The sequence below is a fragment of the Dendrobium catenatum genome, unplaced genomic scaffold (genome assembly GCF_001605985.2).
Source record: "Dendrobium catenatum unplaced genomic scaffold, ASM160598v2 fragScaff_scaffold_638, whole genome shotgun sequence".
In the NCBI taxonomy this organism is placed as follows: Eukaryota; Viridiplantae; Streptophyta; class Magnoliopsida; order Asparagales; family Orchidaceae; genus Dendrobium; species Dendrobium catenatum.
Genome location: NW_021319100.1, coordinates 18,716 through 41,398, shown reverse-complemented (window position 1 = coordinate 41,398; position 22,683 = coordinate 18,716). Strand labels below are relative to the sequence as shown.

The window sequence follows — 22,683 nt, the reverse complement described above, 5'->3', positions numbered from 1 at the left end:
TAACAAAATAAAGAGTAAGTACTTCGAAGTTGGTGATGATGGTGGTGGCGTGTGTTTGCAATCTAGAGAGAGAGAGAGAGAAATATATCAAGATCATTATTATAAATGTTTTCGATCTCAACAAATACATCAAATAAAATAAATGGTTCTTCAACTAGGAATGTATCAAGGAATATAATCTGCTCATGGCTGGATCCACATGACCTAACAACGTAGCCCAAACTCTTAATAAAACACGGCTCTCAATAAATAATTTCAACTAGAAGCAGCATTAAACTCTTAGAAAGAAAAATTAACGGGAAAGTTGACAAGGCCTCTGGATTCTCTTAAATGTGGAGTTAGCTCAACTGGTATCAAAAGAACAAGTTGCAGAAGAAGAATAAGGCTCCGTTTGGGATTTTTTTTCTTATTGTTTTTTTAAAGCAGTTTTTTAGTACAAAAATTTTAATTTTTGTATTTAAAAACTGTTTTTAAAAAATCAGTAAAAAAGCTGTCCCAAACGAAGTCTAAATTAACTTTAAAAAATCACCTCATGGCTTAAATGGGGCAAACACCACAACTGAGTTGTGTCCTCCGAATCCAAAAGAATTAGAAATGGCTGAAATCATAAAAGGGGAATCGGATCAGTTTCACTTGATTCAAATTTTCAACGAAAAGAAGTTGTTGGCATTTGGGGTTTCATTGATACTCACCAACATTGACTTCATGTTGCTGCTTCTTGTTAGCCACAGTATCAAATTCGACTGAAGGCTCGGGATCCTACAGATAAAAAAAAAGGTTAAAAGTTAATTTTTTTCATATCAGCTACGGAATGAGCTATGGCCTTTGCTAGTAAAGAGCAAAACCCTCCATGGGGTCCTGGTTGGGTACCCATGCTTTACTCGAACGGGCTTCGCCCACCCACGCCCACCAATGGTGACTTTCGGGATGTCATACCCACTTAGACCCACCCACTTTCTATGCTTTTTGAAAACAGTCTGCCACGGATTGATGGCCTTGAGGCTTCCTCCCCTTTGCTCTTATTGCAAACTTTTAAGACGCATATCAAAATTTATCATAGTCGTAGTGTGGTTAAGTGTTGCATATTATTTAGTGAGGATTGCAATAATATAAGACATACGGTGATTAGCAATGTAAATCGATTTATCCCCCGATGTTGAGTACCCGGGTATGGGTGGGTACATGGGTGGGTGTGGATATGGGTACCAAATGCAAGGCTCTGGACTAAAGAGTAGTTCACATGGCATTTTCCTTGGGTTCTCAAAGAGATTACAAGTGTAAAAATTCCTTTTAAAATTTTACCTTAACTTTTTAAATGGTAAAAAGTCATGCAAAAAGAAAAAGAAAAAACGGCACACTTACAAATTGGTTTATAGTAGGATGCAACCACCCAGTAGTAATAGCCTTTACACAAGCAATGGCTTCCAAACCTCCAGAAGCTCCAAGGCAATGGCCTATCAAGGACTGCAGGTAGAATTGTTTGAAGGTAGAAATAACGTTAAACAGAACCACAATGTTATAGAGAAAACAAAATGAAGACTATAAAAAAGAATTATCAGCAAATATGAACAGGGAAATATCTACCTTAGTTCCATTCATCTTGATATCCTTTGAGTTATTGAAAACCTTTTTTATAGCATTCACCTCAGCAAGGTCACCAGCAGGTGTAGATGTAGCATGAGCATTTATATAATTAACCTATAAAATAATAAATAATGCATAAAGTTTGAACATCATTCATCTCATTTTAAATAAATTTTTATCTAAAGTGCTAAAATAACGATAGACAATGGCTAGAAACATTGAAATAGACATTAAGATATGACCCCAGAAAAATTCTACATGGAACGCCGGAGGGAGGACCGGGACACTTGGGGAGCACCTCCTCTTCGAGGAATAGGAGGTTATGGAGAGTACCGGGGTAACGGAAGGGATCCGAAGGTGAGGAAGTTGAAGATGCCCATCTTTGAGGGCGAAGATGGTCATGGTTGGATCTATAAGGTGAAGCATTACTTTGCTGTCAACGGGTTGACAGATGATGAGAAGCTGACGGCGGCAGGTTTGTGTCTGGAAGGGAAGGCACTGGCATGGTACCAGTGGAGAGACAGAAGAGAGCCTATCAGAACCTGGCGAGAGTTCAAGGATTGTTTATTAGAGCGTTTCCGAGCCGATGGAGGAGGAGACTTCTATGAGCAATTCTTTACTTTGACGCAGGAGGGGACTGTGGCCGATTACCGGGACAGATTTGAGTACCTGACAAGCAGATTGGATCACATTTCAGAGTATGCCCTAGAAGGGAACTTCATGAAGGGGATTAAACCGGAGATCCGAACAGCAGTTAGAGTGCTAGAGCCAAGGAACTTAGGCAAGGCTATGGAGCTTGCACAATTGGTAGAAGATCAGAGGAGATCGGAAAGAGGAGCTCGAGGCAACTATTCAGGGGGGATCGTACAAGATGACTACTGCTGTATTACCATCCAAAGGGGTAGCCCCAGGGAACCAGAGGGAGGTGCCCAAGGAGCGATCTGGTGGAGGGGGAAATGTGGGACAGTTCAAAAAGCTGACGGAAAAAGAAATGCAGGATAAGAGAGCGAAAGAATTGTGCTTCAGATGTGATGAGAAGTACATGCCGGGGCACAGGTGCAAAGACCGAACTCTTCAGGTCCTCCTTGTCTGTGAAGATGAGGAAGACGAGGAGGGAGGTGGAAGCAGATCTGAAGAGGAGGGGGAGGAGAAGCTACACCTGAATGTGGTAGAAGTCTCTCTGAAATCTGTAGTGGGATTCACCCCGAGTCACACTATGAAAGTGAGAGGAGAGATAGCTGACCGCGAGGTGGTTGTGTTGATTAATAGTGGGGCAACCACAATTTCATTTCCAACCAGATCGTTGAGTTGTTGGGGATGGAGTTAGTGGATACCGGAGGCTATGGTGTGATGATGGGCACGGGAAAGGTGGAGATGGGTAGAGGAGTTTATCGAGGAGTAGTTTTGAAGATTCAAGGGGTCCATGTAAAGGAAGACTTCCTTCCCTTGGAATTGGGGAGTACGAATGTCATCCTGTGGATGAAATGGTTGCAAACCTTGGGGGAGACCAAGATAAATTAGGGGAAATTGAGGATGGAGCTAGTAAAGGAGGGAAGGAAAAGGGTGATCCAAGGTGATGTTGGGCTGACCAAGGCTGGGGTGTCACTTAAATCCCTAATCCGGACAATCCAAGAGGAAGGGGGAGGATACTTGGTGGAGTTACACCGTTTGGAAGGGATCAGAATTGAGGAAGAAGGCACTATTCCTTCCTCAGTACAACCTCTAGTACAGCAGTTCAGGGAGGTTTTCCAACCTCCGCAGGGTTTACCACCTCAGAGGGAGCTGGAGCATGCCATCACTTTGAAGGAAGGGGAGACACCGATCAGTGTCCGCCCTTACCATTACCCACAGATCTAAAAGGACGAGATTGAGAAGTTGATCCGGGAGATGCTAGAGGCAGGGATCATCAGGTCAAGTGTTAGCCCTTTCTCTAGTCCAGTTCTCCTGGTCAAGAAGAAGGATGGGAGTTGGAGATTCTGTGTGGATTACAGGGCTCTGAATAAGAGCACTATACCAGACAAGTTCCCAATTCCAGTGATTGATGAGTTACTTGATGAGTTGCATGGGGCCGTGTTGTTCTCTAAGTTGGATTTAAAATCGGGTTACCACCCGATCAGGATGAAGGAAACCGATGTGCCAAAAACAGCATTCAGAACACACGAAGAGCATTATGAGTTTCTGGTGATGCCTTTTGGGTTGACTAATGCTCCAGCTACTTTCCAATCCCTGATGAACATAATATTTAAGCAGTACCTCAGGAAGTTCATCCTTGTCTTCTTTGATGACATCTTGGTGTACAACAAAATTGTAGGGGAACATTTGAAACACTTGAGGATGGTTCTAGAAGTCTTACAGGAGCACCAATTAAAGGCTAATTAGAAGAAGTGCAGCTTTGCCTAGACAAGTGTGGAATACTTGGGACATGTGGTGTCCCAAGGAGTGGCAGCATATATGAGTAAAATTGATGCAATGCAGAAGTGGCCAAAGCCTAAGAACATAAAGGAGCTGAGGGGATTCCTAGGATTGACGGGGTACTACCGGCGATTCGTGAAGGGGTACAGCTCCATTGCCTGGCGGTTGACCGAGCAGTTGAAGAAGGACAACTTCCTATGGGGAGAGGCAGCAACTCAGGCTTTTGAGAAATTGAAACATGCCATGACGACAGTACCAGTTTTAGCTCTATCGGATTTCAGTCAGACCTTTGTGGTAGAGAAGGACGCATCAGGATATGGACTTGGGGCAGTACTGATGCAGAACCACAGACATGTAGCATACTTCAGTCAAGTGCTGTCAACCAAGGCAAGACTGAAGTCAGTGTATGAGAGGGAGCTGATGGCCATTGTCTTGGCGATTCAAAAGTGGCAACCCTATCTTTTGGGACGACATTTCATCGTCCGGACTGATCAGAGAAGCCTGAAGTACTTGTTGGAGCAAAGAATGGTCACTGAAGAGCATCGATGGTTATCCAAGTTATTAGGCTATGACTTTGAGATCCAGTATAGGTCGGGCTTGAAAAATAAAGCAGCTGATGCTTTATCTAGATGTGTGGGGGAGTTCCAAGAGTTGTATCAGTGCCACTGATGGTATAATGGGGAGCCATCAAAGAGGAGAGCATGATGAATGAAGAGCTAAAGAAAATCAGGGAGGATTTGATGAAATATAAGAGCAACCATCCAGGTTATTACATTGAAGGGGAGAGGTTGTTGTATCAAGGAAGGTTTGTAGTGCCAAGAACCTCAATACATATTCCTCAGCTGTTACAAGAGTTCCATGGCATTGCAGTGGGAGGTCATTCAGGGATTCATAAGACATATAGAAGGCTGGCATCTGAGGTTTACTGGAAGGGGATGCATAAAGATGTAGAGGAAATGGTGGCAAGATGTGAAGTGTGTCAAAGGAACAAATACATGGCTATGGCTCCAGGGGGACTACTACAACCCTTGGCACTTCCCAATAGAGTATGGGAGGAAGTGTCCATGGACTTCATCGACGCTTACCGCGATCAGAGGGGTACACTGTTATCCTGGTGGTGGTAGACAGACTCAGTAAGTATGCACATTTTATCCTATTGCGCCCCTACACTGTTGTGTCAGTGGCAGCAGCATTTATCAGGGAAGTGGTTAGACTACATGGGATCCCTGAATCGATAGTGTCAGATCGAGACAAGGTGTTTCTCAGCCAGTTTTGGAGGGAATTGTTCCGGCTGCAGGGGACTATCCTCAAGAGAATCACCGTCTACCATCCACAGACAGATGGGCAGACAGATGTAGTAAATTGAAGTCTGGAGACTTATTTGAGGTGTTTCGCTTCGAAAACACCACGGATGTGGGCGAAGTGGTTGTTTTGGGCGGAGTATTGGTATAATACCTCGCATCATTCTGCCTCTCAAATGACGCCCTTCAAGGTATTGTATGGAAGGGACCCCCACACCTAGTGCCTACGGAAAAGGAAATACATAGGTCTCTTCAGTTGAGCAGTATCTGGAAGAAAGGGACAAGGTGCTCGAAGATTTGAAGAAACATCTGCTGAGGGCCCAACAACTCATGAAAAAGCAGGCAGACTCACATAGAAGAGATGCAGTTTGAAGTTGGAGAGAAAGTCTTTCTCAAATTACGACCCTACAGGCAGCGGACAGTGGCAAGGAGGAATAAGAAATTGGCATCAAGGTACTTCGGCCCCTATGAAGTGTTGGATAAGATCGGAGCTATGTCATACCGATTAAAGTTGCCCCCATCAGCTACCATACATCCAAATTTTCATGTATCACAGTTGAGGAGAGCTATTGGGAAGCATGCACTGAGTGACCTGTGACACTGACTGAGGATTTGGAAGTAAAATTAGAGCCTCTGGAGATTATAGGCGTAAGATCATATAAGGATGGCAACAAAGAAGTGCTGATTAGGTGGAGAGGCCTTCCCGATTTCGATGCTACTTGGGAGCTAGTGGAAAGAATGAAAGAGCAATTCCCTTCCTTTCACCTTGAGGACAATGTGAGTTTTTGGGAGAGGAGTATAATAAGCCGCTGGCCCATGAGGGGCCGGCTGGACCGGTCCAGCCTGGACCGGTCCAAGTCTATTCACGCCGGAACAGACCCAACAAGGGGGCGGGACTCATCGGTGGGCCAAACTTGTATTATTTGCTATTAGGAGGGAAAACTTGAATGTGAGAGGTTGTTTTAGGAAGTTAATTATTGTCCTTTATGATTAATTTGTTTAATTAGAAGATTGGGGGGAAATTGGGGATCATCTTGAATTTGAATGAGAAGTTTGAGATCTCATTGTGTGCTTGGGCTCTAGGGTTTGCTAGAGACTTGTGGAGAGTTGTTCTTCCTCTCGAATCGAAGAACGTTGTATCTTTCTTTGTTTTCTTGCATCTACTAGTGGAAACCTTGTTTATTTTCCTTATTTTTCTCTGTTTGGGTACATTTCCTGCTATGAAGGGGCTGTTAAACTGCTGGGGACAGCAGTTTTTCTCACTGTTTTAGACTAATTTCGACTAGGATTGCTTGCGAACTCAAGTATTACCTTAGGAACTCAAGTATTTCCTATCAGTTTTCTAATGGCTGGATCCACATGACCTAACAACGTAGCCCAAACTCTTAATAAAACACGGCTCTCAATAAAGAATTTCAACTAGAAGCAGAATTAAACTCTTAGAAAGAAACTTAATGGGAAAGTTGACTAGGCCTCTGGATTCTCTTAAATGTGGAGTTAAGCTCTAACTGATACCAAAAGAGCAAGTTGCAGAAGAAGAATAAGACTTTGGTTTGAACTTTTTTTCTTATTATTTTTTAAAGCAGTTTTTTAGTATAAATTTTTTGATTTTATGTATTAAAAAGCTGTTTTAAAAAAAAAACAGTAAAAAAGTTGTTCCAAACGGAGCCTAAATTAACATAAAAAATCACCTCATGGCTTAAATGGCGCAAACACCGCAACTGAGTTGTGTCCTCCGAATCCAGAAGAATTAGAAATGGCTGAAATCATAAAAGGGGAATCGGATCAATTCCACTTAATTCAAATTTTCAACGAAAAGAAGTTGTTGGCATTTGTGCTTTAATTGATACTCACCAACATTGACTTCATGTTGCTGCTTCTTGTTAGCCACAGTATCAAATTCGACTGAAGGCTCGGGATCCTACAGATAAAAAAAAGAGGTTAAAAGTTAATTTTTTTCACATCAGCTACGGAATGAGCTATTGCCTTTGCTAGTAAAGAGCAAAGCCCTACATGGGGTCCTGGTTGGGTACCCATGCTTTACTCGAACGGGCTTCGCCCACCCACGCCCACCAATGGTGACTTTCGGGATGTCATACCCACTTAGACCCGCCCACTTTTTATGCTTTTTGAAAACAATCTGCCACGGATTGATGGCCTTGAGGCTTGCTCCCCTTTGATCTTATTGCAAACTTTTAAGACGCATATCAAAATTTATCATAGTCATAGTGTGGTTAAGTGTTGCATATTATTTAGTGAGGATTGCAATAATATAAGACATACAGTGATTAGCAATGTAAATCGATTTATCCCCCGATGTTGAGTATCCGGGTATGGGTGGGTACATGAGTGGGTGTGGATATGGGTACCAAATTCAGGGCTCTGGACTAAAGAGTAGTTCACATGGCATTTTCCTTGGGCTCAAAGAGATTACAAGTGTAAAAATTCCCTTTAAAATTTTACCTTAACTTTTTAAATGGTAAAAAGTCATGCAAAAAGAAAAAGAAAAAACGGCACACTTACAAATTGGTTTATAGTAGGATGCAACCACCCAGTAGTAATAGCCTTTACACAAGCAATGGCTTCCATACCTCCAGAAGCTCCAAGGCAATGGCCTATCAAGGACTGCAGGTAGAATTGTTTGAAGGTAGAAATAACGTTAAACAGAACCACAATATTATAGAGAAAACAAAATGAAGACTATAAAAAAGAATTATCAGCAGATATGAACAGGGAGACATCTACCTTAGTTCCATTCACCTTGATATCCTTTGAGTTATTGAAAACCTTTTTTATAGCATTCACCTCAGCAAGGTCACCACCAGGTGTAGATGTAGCATGAGCATTTATATAATTAACCTATAAAATAATAAATAATGCATAAAGTTTGAACATCATTCATCTCATTTTAAATAAAATTTTATCTAAAGTGCTAAAATAACGATAGACAATGGCTAGAAACATTGAAATAGACATTAAGATATGACCCCAGAAAAATTCTACATGGAATTGACTTATTGTGTTTGTTTTTTAAGCATGGGCCGGCGTGCTTCGGGCACCAAAAGATTTATTATGGATTAATTCCTCCCTTCAAAAAGAGTATTTTGCCACCACCGAACCATGAAATAATAGAATCCTGCGAGTACAAAAGGTTTGAGAAGTTCAATACCTTCGAGATGATTCGCATAGCAACAAGTGTGTGGTGAGGCTGAGGCCAACAAGCACAACATGCTTAATGAAGCTTTCAAAGGGGGTTAGAGGTTAGGTATGGGCCAACCCTATCCTCAACTGACAATCACTTGGGAGTTGCTTGGAATCACCTTCTATTTTTAAATTTATTTATTTATTCTTACTTTTTATTCGAAATAGAAACATGATTCATATGTGTTTTTTTATTGAATATCACAAGTCAATTTATGTGGTATCTTATTTAATAAAAATAAAATAAAATTAGCACCAAATTGATTTATCTGAGTCGGTGTGCTTTATATAGAAACTTGTATTTGATTGAATAATTATTTCTACGATCCCATTGGACCTTGTACAAGAGTTTTTGTTTAATTCTAAACTTAACATATATCACAGATTCAAACCTTTTCTTTATGTAAATGCCACTCCCCATACCCCAAAAGACAGAAAATTAGAAACTGAAAAAGAAATGAACCCATGTCCTCTTCATAAGCATGCAGGCGGTCTGAGAACTGCAGTAAGGTATACATGTTCAAATTTAATAATACAACAACAACAACAACAACATCAAACCTTTGTCTCACTATGAGGGGTCGGCTACATGAATTCTTTTTCGCCATTGTGTTCTGTTAAAAAGTCAAATTCTCATTTAAATCTAATAAAGAAAGATCATTTCTAATATTTTCTAACCAAGTTTTTTTAGATCTACCTCTACCTTTCTTAACATAAGTCAAATCTAATACGTCAACTTTCCTAATCGGGTCATCGGAAGGCCTCTGTTTAATGTGACCAAACCATCTAAGGCGACTCTATTTAATCTTATCTTTCACTGGTGCTACTCCAACCTTTTCACATATATGCTCATTTCGTATCCTATCTCTAAGCATCCTCATCTCTGCAACACTTAACTTAGTATTATGCTTCTTTTTTAATGGCCAACATTCAGCACCATAAAGTAACACTTAACTTAGTATTATGTTCAAGTTTAACAATAACAGTTAAAAAAAATAAGTAGGAGAATATGATTATATTTAAATCACTAATATACATTGTTATTAAGGAATACTTGTGGGGGCAGGATCTCCCAAGCTACCAGGCCATTCAACTTTCCAAGCTACACTCACACGAACAAGGCCAATGAAACTTCGAAGCTACAATCACACGAACAAGGCCAATGAAACAAGTTTCCACATGGTTAGATGGGAAACCGCAAGCTCACCAGCACATTGTATTACATGAAGAGCACTGCCCCAAAAATTAAATATGACAATAAATTGCACTAATTTGCATTCAACAATAGCAAGCAAGCCTTCACAATTAAAGTATTTCTAGCTTATAATGAGAAAAAAATTGAATGACAGAACGCAGAAAACAACCCAGCATGGATTGGAAAAAGAAAAAGGGGCAACAGAGCAAATACGCAAAATATGAAAATTAACATACCTCTTCTGGAGCTACACCAGCATCTTCAAGACTTTTCTGTATACAAATAGACAAACCAAGACCATCAGCCCTGGGATCAGTCATGTGATAGGCATCACAGTTAACAGCACCTCCCAAATACTCTGCAATAATTGGGGCGTCCCGTTTCATTGCATGTTCAAGGCTTTCCAAAACCTACAGTAGGGACACCATATAAATAAAAACTTGAAGTGAATGACCAACGTGACAAATAAATAGACTGACCAACGTTATAAAAAAAATCTCATTCTTTTCTGCCAAATAAAAACAGCTATATCTCATAACGGTTTTCACCAGTACGTTTTAGGAGCAGAACAAAAAGGTAGCCCTACATATTGCTTGCCTGTGAAGCGTAACCTCGCATGTTATGTTGTGTTTCGTCATAGCAATATGGACTTGACTCTAACTAAAAACAAAATCCCGAGTCAAATTTCATGGCTCGATTTAGCATTCTATTGCAATAATTAGGAGTGAACATTCAGTTATCTACATTATTTCTAATAGTAATCAAAACATTGTTCATTTGTTCTCCATTCTTTTCCGCCAAAATTAATTGCTTCTTGATGGTTCTTCTTTTCACACACTCTCGCCAAGCTTCTTATAAACATCTTGTTGGTTTTTATTGCTAGTGTTTGTTGACCTCAATTTTCACTCAAATACTCTCGAGCATCCTCAATCAATTTAATGAGACCCCGTCGAGTCCAATCTGAACTCGAATCGATCCGAATTGAGTCAAATTAGATTCGATCACGTTCAATCAAGCTCGAACAATTTGTTTTGACTGTGGCGAGTTCAATTTGACCCAAATCGTCTTTGATTCGATTTGATCAAATCCATTGAGCCTAGTCCACTATTTTTCCCCGAAATTTGAATTCTGTCACGACTGCAGGCTTCAGTCGCGTGATCACCTACTTCGGTGTTTTTGTCGGAGTCTCGGATGCACATCTGGGCGACACAGTGTCGTTTTGAGCTTTCGGAGCAGAGAAAAGCTTTGAGAGACGTTAGAAGGCGGAGAGGTAGCCTTCAGTTGGGTGATTCTCACGGACATCCGCAGTATCTTGGGGCTTGCTCTCGATCTCGCACTCTCTCCCTCACGCTCTATCCCTCTTGGTTCCGGAGATCCCAGGCAAAATCCCGATCCCCTTCCTCCTCTCTCTCGCGTGAGCCAGCCGAGTCCGACTGCCCGGCTTCGCCTCCCGGACGGAGCTCCCTCTCCCTCTCATATCTCTCTCACTCTCTCTCATTCACGGAGGTCAGCTGAAGCCCCCTCCCGTTTACCTGTGTTCGCGAACTCCAGCTAAGGCCGGACGTCCCGTCGCCTACCCTAGCCGAAGCCCGTCCGACCCCAGGTAGGGTTGAACCCCTTCGGCGAACCGTCACGACGACCCACCTCCGTCCGATCCCGTCTCCTGGTTCGGACTCGACGGAGCTCCCTCTCCCGTCCAACCTCCAGATCGAACCCGACGGCCGCACCCCCGATCTCTTTCTCCGGACCGAACCCGTGAGGAACCCCCTTGCTTCCGTCTCTCTGGTTCACGGCAGACCCGAAGGCTGAGCCTTCTCCTTCATTCGGTGTCCGGTTCGTGAACCCTGGACAGAGCCGAAGCCCCCTTTGCCGACTTCCTCCAAGCTAGCAGTTGGAATGATTTGGTTCTTGTTAAAAGGCTGATTTGGTAAAATCCTCACTATAATCTCTTGTTGTTCAGTGCTTTGGTGCTTGTTTGATTGTCAAATGATATCTTAGTGTTCTTGGGAAATTTTGAGGGTTGTTGATAATCATGAATGGTGTCTTATGGCATAAGCAAAGTGATGTGTTGAGGCTACGTCATTTGAGGGTGTGTGGCTAGTATGAGAAGTTTATGCTTGCTCCATATCATGTCATATAGAGTTTAGGTGTGAATGATGGCAAGGCTCGGGTAATAATGTTCTTTCCTCATTAAGCATGCATATAAAATATCTAATGGAATGTCTTAGAGAAGTCTTGCCTAGAGCGAAATAGTTTGGATGAAAATTTACCCTTCTATGTTAACTGAAAGTTTTCTTGTTATGCTTGTTGGTGCTATGAAGGCTACATAGTATGTGGATTTGGAAGGACGTTTAGTTGGTAGATTTGGTTGTCTTATTCTTACTTTGCTTTAGTAATGCGGTATCGAAGATGACTTCTCATTTGCAAAATCTGAGAAATGAAATTTCTGTTGGTTTCATTTTCTACATGTATGCATATTGTTGAGATGATTACTATAAAAAATCATGAGCAATCTTGTGTAGATTGGTTAGATGTGCTTAACCAAATAGGTGTATAAGTTGAGCTTTGTCATATTAATTTGTTTTATGCCCCTTTATGAAAATCGAACATCAGCTGTTTGGTGCAATGATTCAATGAGATTTCACTTATATTGAAGCCTTGTTTTAAGGGGTTTTGAGTGGTCGATTCCATCACAATTTGTTGTTTCACACTTCTATTCAACATGTTGATTTATCTTGTTTTGGAATGAACGATTAGCATATGAACCTACACTTGCTTTATGTCATATGATTTAGAGCTTTAGGCGTAAATGGTGGCAAATCTTAAGAGATCATGTTGGTCTTACATCAAACCATGCACACTAAGCATTTGGTGAAATGCTACTAAAGGGAGCTTGGTCATTTTTGCTTGCATTGGGTTTTTTACATGATAAGCTAGTTCATTTAGAAATTGCTTAAATGCAATGTTTGGAGTTTTGTTAGCAAAAATCTGAGATTTCTAAACACTTGTATAGATTAATTAATAGAACTAAAGCTCTCACCTAGCCTTGAATGTTTATGAATATTTAAACTTTCAATATTGTGTTGGTAGCCTACTTCATATATTTTGGAATCTCATTTATGGGTTAAAGATTCATCATTCTATAGATTTTGGCATTGGTATATACATGTTTCTTTTAGATATTGGGATTTGCTGCTCCATGGCTTCAAAATCTTATGGGTGGCATGCATACTTTTGTGATCCGTAACTAGTTGGAGACATGTTTAGTAAGGAAAAGAACTTTCACTATAGATATTGAAAGCAAAGTTTAGCAAATCATGTCAGACCACTTGAGGTATTTTCATGATTAATCGGAAGCATAAATCATGTTAGAAAGTTGTGCAAATATCTAAGCATCGACATCACGCTTGTATTCAATATCAAAGTTTTGTATATTCATCACGAGATTTTTGTACATGTTTATATCATAGAATCACATGTATGGTTGGAGAATTTGTTGTGCTTGTCAAACTTACATAGAAACTGTCATGCTTCAATGTCGCATCCACGTATTCGGTGAGAAAGGTGATGGTTTTATTACGTTCTAATAGTTACATGTTCGTTATCAAGGGCTTGTGAATTATTTGCTTTTCTAGAACCACGAGCAAGTTGGAGATTTATTATAGATTATTGCATTCTCTTGGCATTCGTTCAATATGAGAAGCTTTGTTGACTTTATTCGATGGAGGATTCGTAATATGTCGTTTGAGCTTTCTTTTTGAGATTAACTATGGTCAGGATGGTTGTCTTCTCCTATGTTTCAAAAAAAAAAAATGTTAGTTTCTTCTAAATCTCTAAGAGATGTATTAGTTGGAGATCGTAATCTTTTAAAGTAGTGGAAAAGGCACTATATGTATGATTACAAGTTTCTCTCCTTTTATATTGTTCATTCTCTCAAGTTTACATATGGATATTTAAATCTGTTATCCTCATGCAAATTCCCATGTTAGTATCATCCTTATGAAAGGTTAGAAAATGTCTTATGGAAAGATCTCATTGCTTCAAGTAGAGAAAGTTATTTTTCTTTTCTTCCTATGATCTGGTATGGGTAATAAGTTCTTGGCAAGTAGTGTTGGACTTTTTCTTATTTATGGTTCCGTCCTGATATTATTATTCATAAAATCTTTATTGGTTTCAAAGATATTTGGCCACTCACCTATTTTGTTTCTTGTTAGCATGAGCATTTTCTTGCATAATTATGTGATAGATATCAAAAAGTGTTGGGTTCTAACATTAAATACATGTGCTGCTATGAGTCGTCTAAAAAAAAAAAGATGTTATAAGTTGTCTTATATTTAAATAATTTCAAGAATGATTTCACATTAGAAAGCATTGCGAGTCGTTTTATTGTTGGAGACTTTATAGAAAGTTTTAATAAGTTTTGTGAATGTCTTCATGGTTTGGAAAGTTTTATGAAATGCTTTGTATTAAAAGATTTTATGAATGACTCTGTGGTTAGAAGTTTTGCGAATTGTTTTACATCGAGAGGCTTTATCGATGGATTTTTTTTTTGTGAATGTTTTGTGATGAAGGCTTTACAATGAGAGGTTGCATACAACTTTCTTGTTGGAAAGCTTTGTGGTTTTCTACCCCACTCCAAACGAAAGGAGATGCACTTGATTATGGGTTGTTGGGTAGGATTTTGTGTGAAAAGAGAAGGAATTTTGGTATATAACTTTTGGAAGGTTTTGTGTAATAGTTCATTTAGAAGTTCTTGTGAGTTATTTTAAGATCTATAATTTTGTTAGACTTGTTTAGTAAACCCTTTAGTGTCTTTTAGGAATGATTAGTGCTTTACCATATGAGTTAGGTTCTCTTAGTAGTCCATTCTAAAAATGAGTGTTTGGATTTGAAGCTTTAGGAGCTCTGTGTTAGAGGTTTTTAATGTCTTTTGGAGCAAGACAGTCCCCCGCTCATTTGAGCTTTCCCTTTAGTGTTAGTTTCTAAAATATGGAATTTTAGATAGACATAAAACAAAAGAGAGTCTAATTTTAAGTTTGGTCTTGGAAGTCATTTCTCTTAGTTGTCTCGGGCTTGGTTTAGAGGGTGTTGTAGGTAGATGTCTCCATCATATCAAGTGCCTCATTTGGACCGTGGAAAAATCAAAGGGCATTGTTAATGTTGCTTTAGGGTACACTTGACTTCACAGATGTGTGCCCAATAACAATAATGCCTACATCCCTTTTATTTCTGATTTTCATTCTTTTTCTTTCTACAGCTTTGTTATAGATTCTTAAGTTTAGCAATACATGTACGAGAGTCCTAAGGATTAGAAAACAACACCACTCTTAGTTCTACAACTTTAGTGACATCTAAGGACAAAAATTAAGGACCGAGTCTTAGAAAACATAGACTTAAGGTGCATACTCCTTATAGGATAGAGACATCAACACAAAACTTAGTGACACGTCTTCCTAAATTCTAGTTTCCCTAATCCATTAATAATCAACCAACCAATCTTAATCTAATTCTAAAAATCTATTAAAATACTTAATTCTTAATCAACTTATAATTAACATTTATAATTATTAAATTATAGATCTAAAACATAAATCTAAGTCAAATATAACTAAACTAATAATAATCTCCTAACCAACCTAAAATTTAAAAGAGGTAGACTTTAATTAGGAGATTCAAACCTAAGCTAAGATTCCTTAGGATAAAAATACTCTTAAAGATTAAACTTAGAGTAATCTTTTAAAATCAATAAACAAATCCCTTAATACATAACAACCACTCCAGAAGTGAAGTTTATTGGATGGACTACTCTGGGCTGCGGGGCTAAGTGTCCTAAGGAGGCCTGGTTCCTCGAGCCTGGTGGCACAATACCACGAATGGATTCAATGGAGTGGCAAAACTTTAAAAATAAATTTCTTAATTGGTTTAAGTCAAACCTTAACTGATAATAAATCATTTAATCTACCTTTTCTTTTAATTTACAACCAACAAAAATAATCAATCAAATAATAAGAAAATATATCTCTAAATCAATCCTAAATTACTAATATTTCAACTTCAATTAAAATCTCCTTTTTACCCTTTAACAAATCAAAATACAAATAATTTCAACTAAATAATCCTACATAGGATCTATCCAAAACTGCACAGCCTACATACACCTTAGACTGGTTTGGTTAGGGCACGACTCCTAGTCTTAGGATAGGCTGACATTTTCTTCTGTTGATTCAATGTTTACTACATGCACATGCTTGATAAATGCTAATTTTAAAGTTCTAGTTAATTATAATATTTTTATTTACCTGCATTTCTTTTATGAATGGCATCTACGCTCATTTGTGTATTTTTTCTTTCACTTGTCTTGCGAGGTACATTGGGGTAATTCGCTAGCTTAAGGCTTTTAAGTGGCTGCGCCACATGCTTTGTGCGATGGAGAATAGCTTATTTGCTTGGAGCTTTTAAGTAGCAGCGCCACAATCAGGTATGATCTCTGCAACTTGTAAAGCAATTTTCTTTTAATTATGTATCGAATTGTTACACATCACACACAACTTGTTAATAGGTATTCTAGTATGTTTAGGTAGCTGGCCTTAGGTTAGTTCACTATCGAAGTTTTGGCCTTATAGGTCAAAGCTTGCCTCCCTTCTGTGAGCCCTAGAGACCATTAGGGTCATTTAGGCCTGTAGAGTATGCCACCTATTTGTGCCGGTTGACATCGTTGTTTTCGCACACGAAATGGGCATCGTTGTTTTTCTGCTAGGATTTTGGCCTTTTCCGGTTTTGGGTACGATACCCCCTCCTTTTTTTTCTGTGAGCTTTAGAGACCATTAGTGTCATTTAGGCCTGTAGACTAGGCCACCTATTTGTGCCAGTGGGCACCGTTTGAATGATTTTTTGTGCGGGTACCTTGCCTGGAGGGTACCCTTAGGGTGTGTTTATTTACTTTTTCTGTACTCTGGATGTCATGCATACGTTCTTACACACTTTTCTCCATAATGCACTTACATACATGCAATGCATTAGTGGACCTAAGGATCTTTCTTACTCGTGCATTTGTTTCATGCATCATTAACAACGCTATATATATTCGTTTGCATATTGTAGAGTCCCTGATTCAAGTCTTTTGAACTACAAATCCTTGATTCCTTAGGATAGACCCTTCCCATCTTGCATACATATAGGACGATTGGTTGTGCTTAGCATTTTAGCTGGCTTCCCTTTTCAGGCAGGGATATAAGTCTAGGATTGCATTAGTTAGGTCTTAGATGCTAGTGTTGTGTGTACAACACTACATCTTTTATAGATTTAGGGTCTAAAGGTGGGGGGTACAAGTGTACCTCTATACACCTTATTGGTGGGTAAGTTCTTCATTCTTTCGGAGACTATAAATCCTGCACATCTGCGTCACATAGATGACGCCACCTCCTTCTTTCTCTCATGCTTGCTTGAGATGCTTTGCCTCTCTTCTTTTTCCCTAGTTTCCACTCCTTCGAGCCGACCGGATGTTGAATGAACCATGTGTGATTGATTAGGCCAACTTGGGACACTCTTTCTCTTTGATTAGGAAATCTTAGAATTTTCCCTTCGCACTAAACCCATTTGGAGAAGATAATCTAACATCCTTAATCGAGAGTTTTCCTAAGTCAAGGCTTAGGATGTAATTAACTACGGGGGCTTGCGCCCGTAGGAAACCGATCTCCACAATCAAATAAACCCTATTCGAGCTGATGTATCGAATGTGGGAAATCTCGTGAACTTTTGGGTTATAGATATTATTATCCATCGAGGTTGGTAGGTGAGAGCCGCTATCCTCCATGGCTAATCGTATCTATAACTCCATCTGCTCTTCCATCGGTCTGCTTGTGTCGGGTGTAAAGGCCTACGACCATTTTGTCCTACGGGATGGTGTGATCGTACCCTTTGCATTCGAACCACACGAGCAGAATCCTTTCGGAGACCCACAGTGTTAAGCTTCTCGCACACAAGGTGATGAGTATATCCGACCATGAAAAATTTATCAGAGAAGGTCGACTGCCATGATTAGGCCACTTTATTTTTTATCTATTATTTGTATTTGATTTAATTATCTTTTTCGTTTTTACCCTCACTTAAGGGAGCAGGTTTATTTAACCCTAGTGGGTACGTTTGTCTTTAAAAATATTATTGTATTTTGGCCATTTATATCCCCTTTCCCCTCCTTTGAGATGATGATGAATATTATGAAGAAAATTTACTGCACTTGTCTCTTGGTAAGTTCTAAGAGTTCATGTGAGAATTCTTGGAGAGTTTTAAGTCCCTAGGTGATGGTAAAGTACTACCAATCAGCCGTAGGAAGCGTCCGGACTCGTGGTTCGCTCCACCGCCAATTCTTCCCCTTTTCCCTCTCTTTCCCTTGCTCAGCTGGCCCATCCTCCCAAATCCCTCCACCAATCTGCCAACCCAATGCCCCTCCTTTCCTTTTTCCCTCCTTGGCCAAAACCCCCACCCCTCCCCCTTTATTTTTCTTTCTTGGCCAAGAAACCCCACCAGCCCTCTCCAAACCGCCAGCTCCACCTCCACACTTAGCCGCTGACCATCATCCCTCCACTTGGCTCCAATTTCCAAAGCCTAGTACTCAACACTTTCTTAATTTAATTCATTGTAAATTTGGAAAGTCAATTTTCAGATTTAAATCAAATTTAAATTTGAAACTTCTTTCCTAAAATAAGATGAGTTATAATTAGAAAGCTCATCAATCATGCCAATTTGAATTCAAATAGATCCTTGTCATAATTTCTCTTTCCCTAATTACTATTCTAGAATTGGCAAGTATTTAATACCCAAATCCAATCTCCCCCACTCATGCAAGCCGCCGGCCCCACCCTCTCACCCTTCCCTCTTTTGAAACTTGCCTTAACTCCTCTTTCCTTTACTAATAATATGTTTGGTAAGCTCCTAAATTCCCCAAATCACTTCCCCCAATTCAATCTAGCCGCCGGCCCCACTCTCTCCTTTCTAATAATTTCTATCCAAATTACTCACCTTTTCAACTTGGGGATAAATTCCTCACCCCATGGTTGCTCCTAAAGCTGCTACTCTAGGATTTTGACAAGACTGCGGTCCAGATTTCCTGAACATTCCGATTTGTTGTCCAGAGATTCCAGCGAGAGTTAGCCTGCTGTCCCGCTATCCAGAATCTTCTAGTGTGCTTGTCCAGAACTTCCCAGTTTGTTGTCCGGCGTTTCCAGCACGAGTTAACTTGCTGTCCAGATTTCCATAACTTGTTTGATTGCTGCCTACACTTTTGGAAGGTGCTAGATTGATGTCTGGACTTGAGAGAAGAAGTCTCATTGCTGCCCTTCTTTCAGAAACAGCCAACACTACTGCCGTTGCTTCGTATCTTCTACTTTGTGGGTAAACTCTCTCCTTTCCTCGCTCCTTTTAATCCTCCCTCAATCATGACATCGTTCAACCATCAAGATCTATCCACATAGCCACAAATTAAGAGTGTAAGTGAGTGGATGCTTATAGTGACTATTCTAATTGTTAAATTGTGTATTCTCTTTTCAAAGCCCCACATTAGCATGGTCTGAATTGATGTGACAATTTTATGATCCTAATCTTTTCTTATGTAATTGGTTGTCTACGCTTAATCACTATCTTGTTGGCTTTAAACTTTACTAAGAAACGCGAGAAGATTAATTAATTGCAAAGCTCTACTCATGTATGTGTAATTTTCTAATCAATTGCATTCGCCTTTGCACGTAGTCCTACACACATTCAGTCATAGAATATGACCATCCTTGCTGTAAAGCTAATTGCTGAAAAATTAGTGACCAACATTACAAAACTAATGGTATGTACACAACTATCATAAACATGGCAAACAAAGTTTGAATAAGCACCAATGTAAGATTAATGAGGATACCAGATGCAGATGATGAACCATACAAGATATGCTAATACAGAACTATGTCAAACCTCCATAGTAAATGAATGAGAAAAGGGTAGTTATAGACAGAATACCAGTACTCCAGAACCTTCACCCATAACAAAACCATCACGACCTTTATCCCATGGCCTTGATGCAGTCTGGGGTTCATCATTCCTTTGGGATAGAGCTCTACAAGCAACAAATCCACCAAGACCGATGGGAATGATTGCAGCTTCAGTTCCTCCAGCTATCATTAAATCAGCATCTCCTCGACGAATATGGTTTGCAGCAGCATAGAAACAGTAATTGGATGTAGCACAAGCAGTAGAAATTGAATAGTTTGCACCCATGAAACCAATGTCCATAGCGAGCAAAGCAGAACCCATGTTGGTAATGGCATATGGAATAAAGAATGGCGTTATTTTTCTATAGCCTTTGTCAATCAGAGCTTGAACACCATCAGAAAACACAGAAAGCCCCCCCATGCCTGTTCCCACTAGAACACCAGCTCGAACTTTGTCAACCTGTTATGATGACAAAATTAACCAAATTAAGTTAAAGAGATGAGATACGAACAAATTAATTCGAATAATATAAGGGGAAAAATGCAGCAACGAGTTGTTAGGGAATCAAAATAGAAACTTGAAAGAAACCATGCCAAAGAATTTGAAGGAATATCATAAATTTATGAAGGAAAAGAATGGAATCCATAATTGATAAAGTATTGTGACTAACCAAAACAAAAGAGGTTAATTTGATCTCCAAAATAATGAGAAATTATGAATCAAATAACCAATAGGCACTGAAAGGCACTGAAATATTCAGTAGGAGTGAAAAGCTTTGTATAAGTTTTAGCAAGGGATAATTGCCACTTTTAAATCTCTACAACTATATAAAACCATTTTAAACTCAACCCCTTAGCCATTAAACATTTTAGGATAAAGTATGGTATACTTTTTTGTCCCATCCAACTTTAATTTCAAATATCTTCATCATAACGTATTGTGTATATCCTTATCTTACTCATCTCACGCATGCCATGAGCTCTAGACAATATTTTCCCATTCTCCGCTCGCTCACCTGCTGCCTTTAGTCCTATAACCTAGAAGCATCCAGTTATTACTTTCAAACATTATTATTATTATATGGCTGCTAATAATGGATGAAATAATAATAGATAACGACTACACAGTAATCATGTTGAGGGAATTTAAAATTTATATCAACTAATAACCGAATCAAATTATATAGTAACTAGAATTACCCAAAAAAAAACATAAGAATTATGGAGAGGGAGATAGAAGAAATAAAAACATTGAAAAATAATTTCTTGTTTAAAAAGGTCTACCAGGTTTTACTCAAAAAGAATGGGATTAAAAATAAATGAAGGTCAATTCATGAGCCTTACATTAGCTCTTTTGATCAAAAGCATTGATTTCATTGCTTATATCAAACCTATATGTCATAGATATCATATTTGATTCAAAAGAGTTTGGGATTGGCGATATATCCCATCTCCCTTTAGATTTTAAAATAATTAGTCAGTGTTGACTAACCGCCTACTAACATAACTACCTACTAAACTAGACCGCTCGAAACAGCTTGCTCCCTCTAGGGTTCTCTATTTCCCATATGTAGAAGACTCCCAAACGACACAACTGAACGGGCGCCCCTCTGGTTCTCTATTTCCCGCACACAAGAAACCGCCCTATCCCATGGGATTCTCACGCTGCAAGAACCCAACTACTCCCATTCGACTCTCTCATTTTTCTTTGCCACACACAAGTAAGCCGAAGACTCCCTCCCTTCGTCTGCCTGAGCTGCATGAAAAGCCGAAGCCGACCGGCTCTCCCGCTTGCTTCTCCGTCCTGCACGCGGAAGCCGTGCCGATCCAACCCCGCTCTACGCCTCCATCCTAGGCCACCCGTGCTCGACCTGACCCACTTATGACTCCAGTCGACTATCCCTACCCAAGCCAACAACCGCATGCAAGCCCCCCAAGCCTGACGCCCCTCTCGTTTTCACTAAACATCACGCATGAGATCTCATAATCGAACTCGTTCTCACTCTCTCGGTTCATTCACACACAGAAACCTCCCCATACGCCTGACTCTCTCTTTTTTGTTCATTCGATTACACGTGGAAGACCCCCTCTCACTCTCGTCTTCCTTAGCCACACAAACCCTAACCGCAGGAACCCGCTCGATCACTCGTTCTTTGTATGCTGCATGCAAGAACAAGAGTCGAAGACGCCCGCTCGCCTCTTCGTGTTTTTCGCATGGCTCTCATCGACCGTCCCTACCCAGGTTGAAGCCCCTCCTCTCATTTCCTCTCTATTTGTTTAGCCCAACCAACCATACACAAACCCCGGCCAAATGAACCCGTCCATCTATCCAATATATATTTATATATCAATACAGCAACAATATCAAGCCTTTATCCTACTACATGGGGTCGGCTACATGAATCCTTTTTCTCCATAGTGTTTCAATTTCTCATTTAGATCTAATAAATAAATATCATTTATAATATTTTCTAACCAAGACTTTTTAGGTCTATCTCTACCTTTCTTAACATAGGTTAAATCTAATATATCTACTCACCTAACCGGGTCATCGGAAGGTCACTCTCTCTAATCTTATCTGCCACTAGAGCTACTCCAACATTTTCACGTATATGCTCATTTCGTATCTTGTCTCTAAGAGTAAAGCCACCCTTCCACCTGAGCATCCTCATCTCTGCAAGACTTAAATTAATATTATGCTTCTCTTTTAATGGCAAACATTCTGCGCCATAAAGCATTGCAGGTCTAACCACCATCTTATAGAATTTTCCCTTAGGTTTGAGTGGTACTTTTCTATCACACAACAAGCCCGATGCATTTCTCCACTTCATCTATCCAACTTGAATTTTACTAATAATATCACCATCTATTTCACCGTCAGTTTGAACAATAGACCCAATATATCAAAAATACGTACTCTTATTAATGACTTGATCGCTCAAAATCACAAACCCCCCACGAGATCTATTACTACTAAAATTATACTCCATGTATTTGGTTTTAGATCTACTCAAAA

At 39.7% G+C, this 22,683-nt stretch overlaps 1 protein-coding gene across 1 annotated transcript in view; it reads right to left on the bottom strand.

Annotated features, from left to right (window-relative positions):
* Positions 1-75: 75 nt before the first annotated feature.
* LOC110111050 (3-oxoacyl-[acyl-carrier-protein] synthase I, chloroplastic-like) overlaps positions 76-22,683 on the bottom strand; it is a 26,888-nt gene continuing 4,280 nt past the window's right edge. Inside the window, exons 3-13 of the mRNA XM_028695475.1 lie at positions 19,696-20,127; positions 9,930-10,103; positions 8,043-8,156; positions 7,821-7,922; positions 7,152-7,218; positions 6,992-7,057; positions 1,918-2,126; positions 1,585-1,698; positions 1,363-1,464; positions 693-759; positions 76-598 (exon numbers count right to left, since the gene is read on the bottom strand). Coding sequence (XP_028551308.1) covers positions 531-598; positions 693-759; positions 1,363-1,464; positions 1,585-1,698; positions 1,918-2,126; positions 6,992-7,057; positions 7,152-7,218; positions 7,821-7,922; positions 8,043-8,156; positions 9,930-10,103; positions 19,696-20,127 — 1,515 coding nt within the window. The 3' untranslated portion in view covers positions 76-530. The remainder of the gene's footprint in view (positions 599-692; positions 760-1,362; positions 1,465-1,584; positions 1,699-1,917; positions 2,127-6,991; positions 7,058-7,151; positions 7,219-7,820; positions 7,923-8,042; positions 8,157-9,929; positions 10,104-19,695; positions 20,128-22,683) is intronic.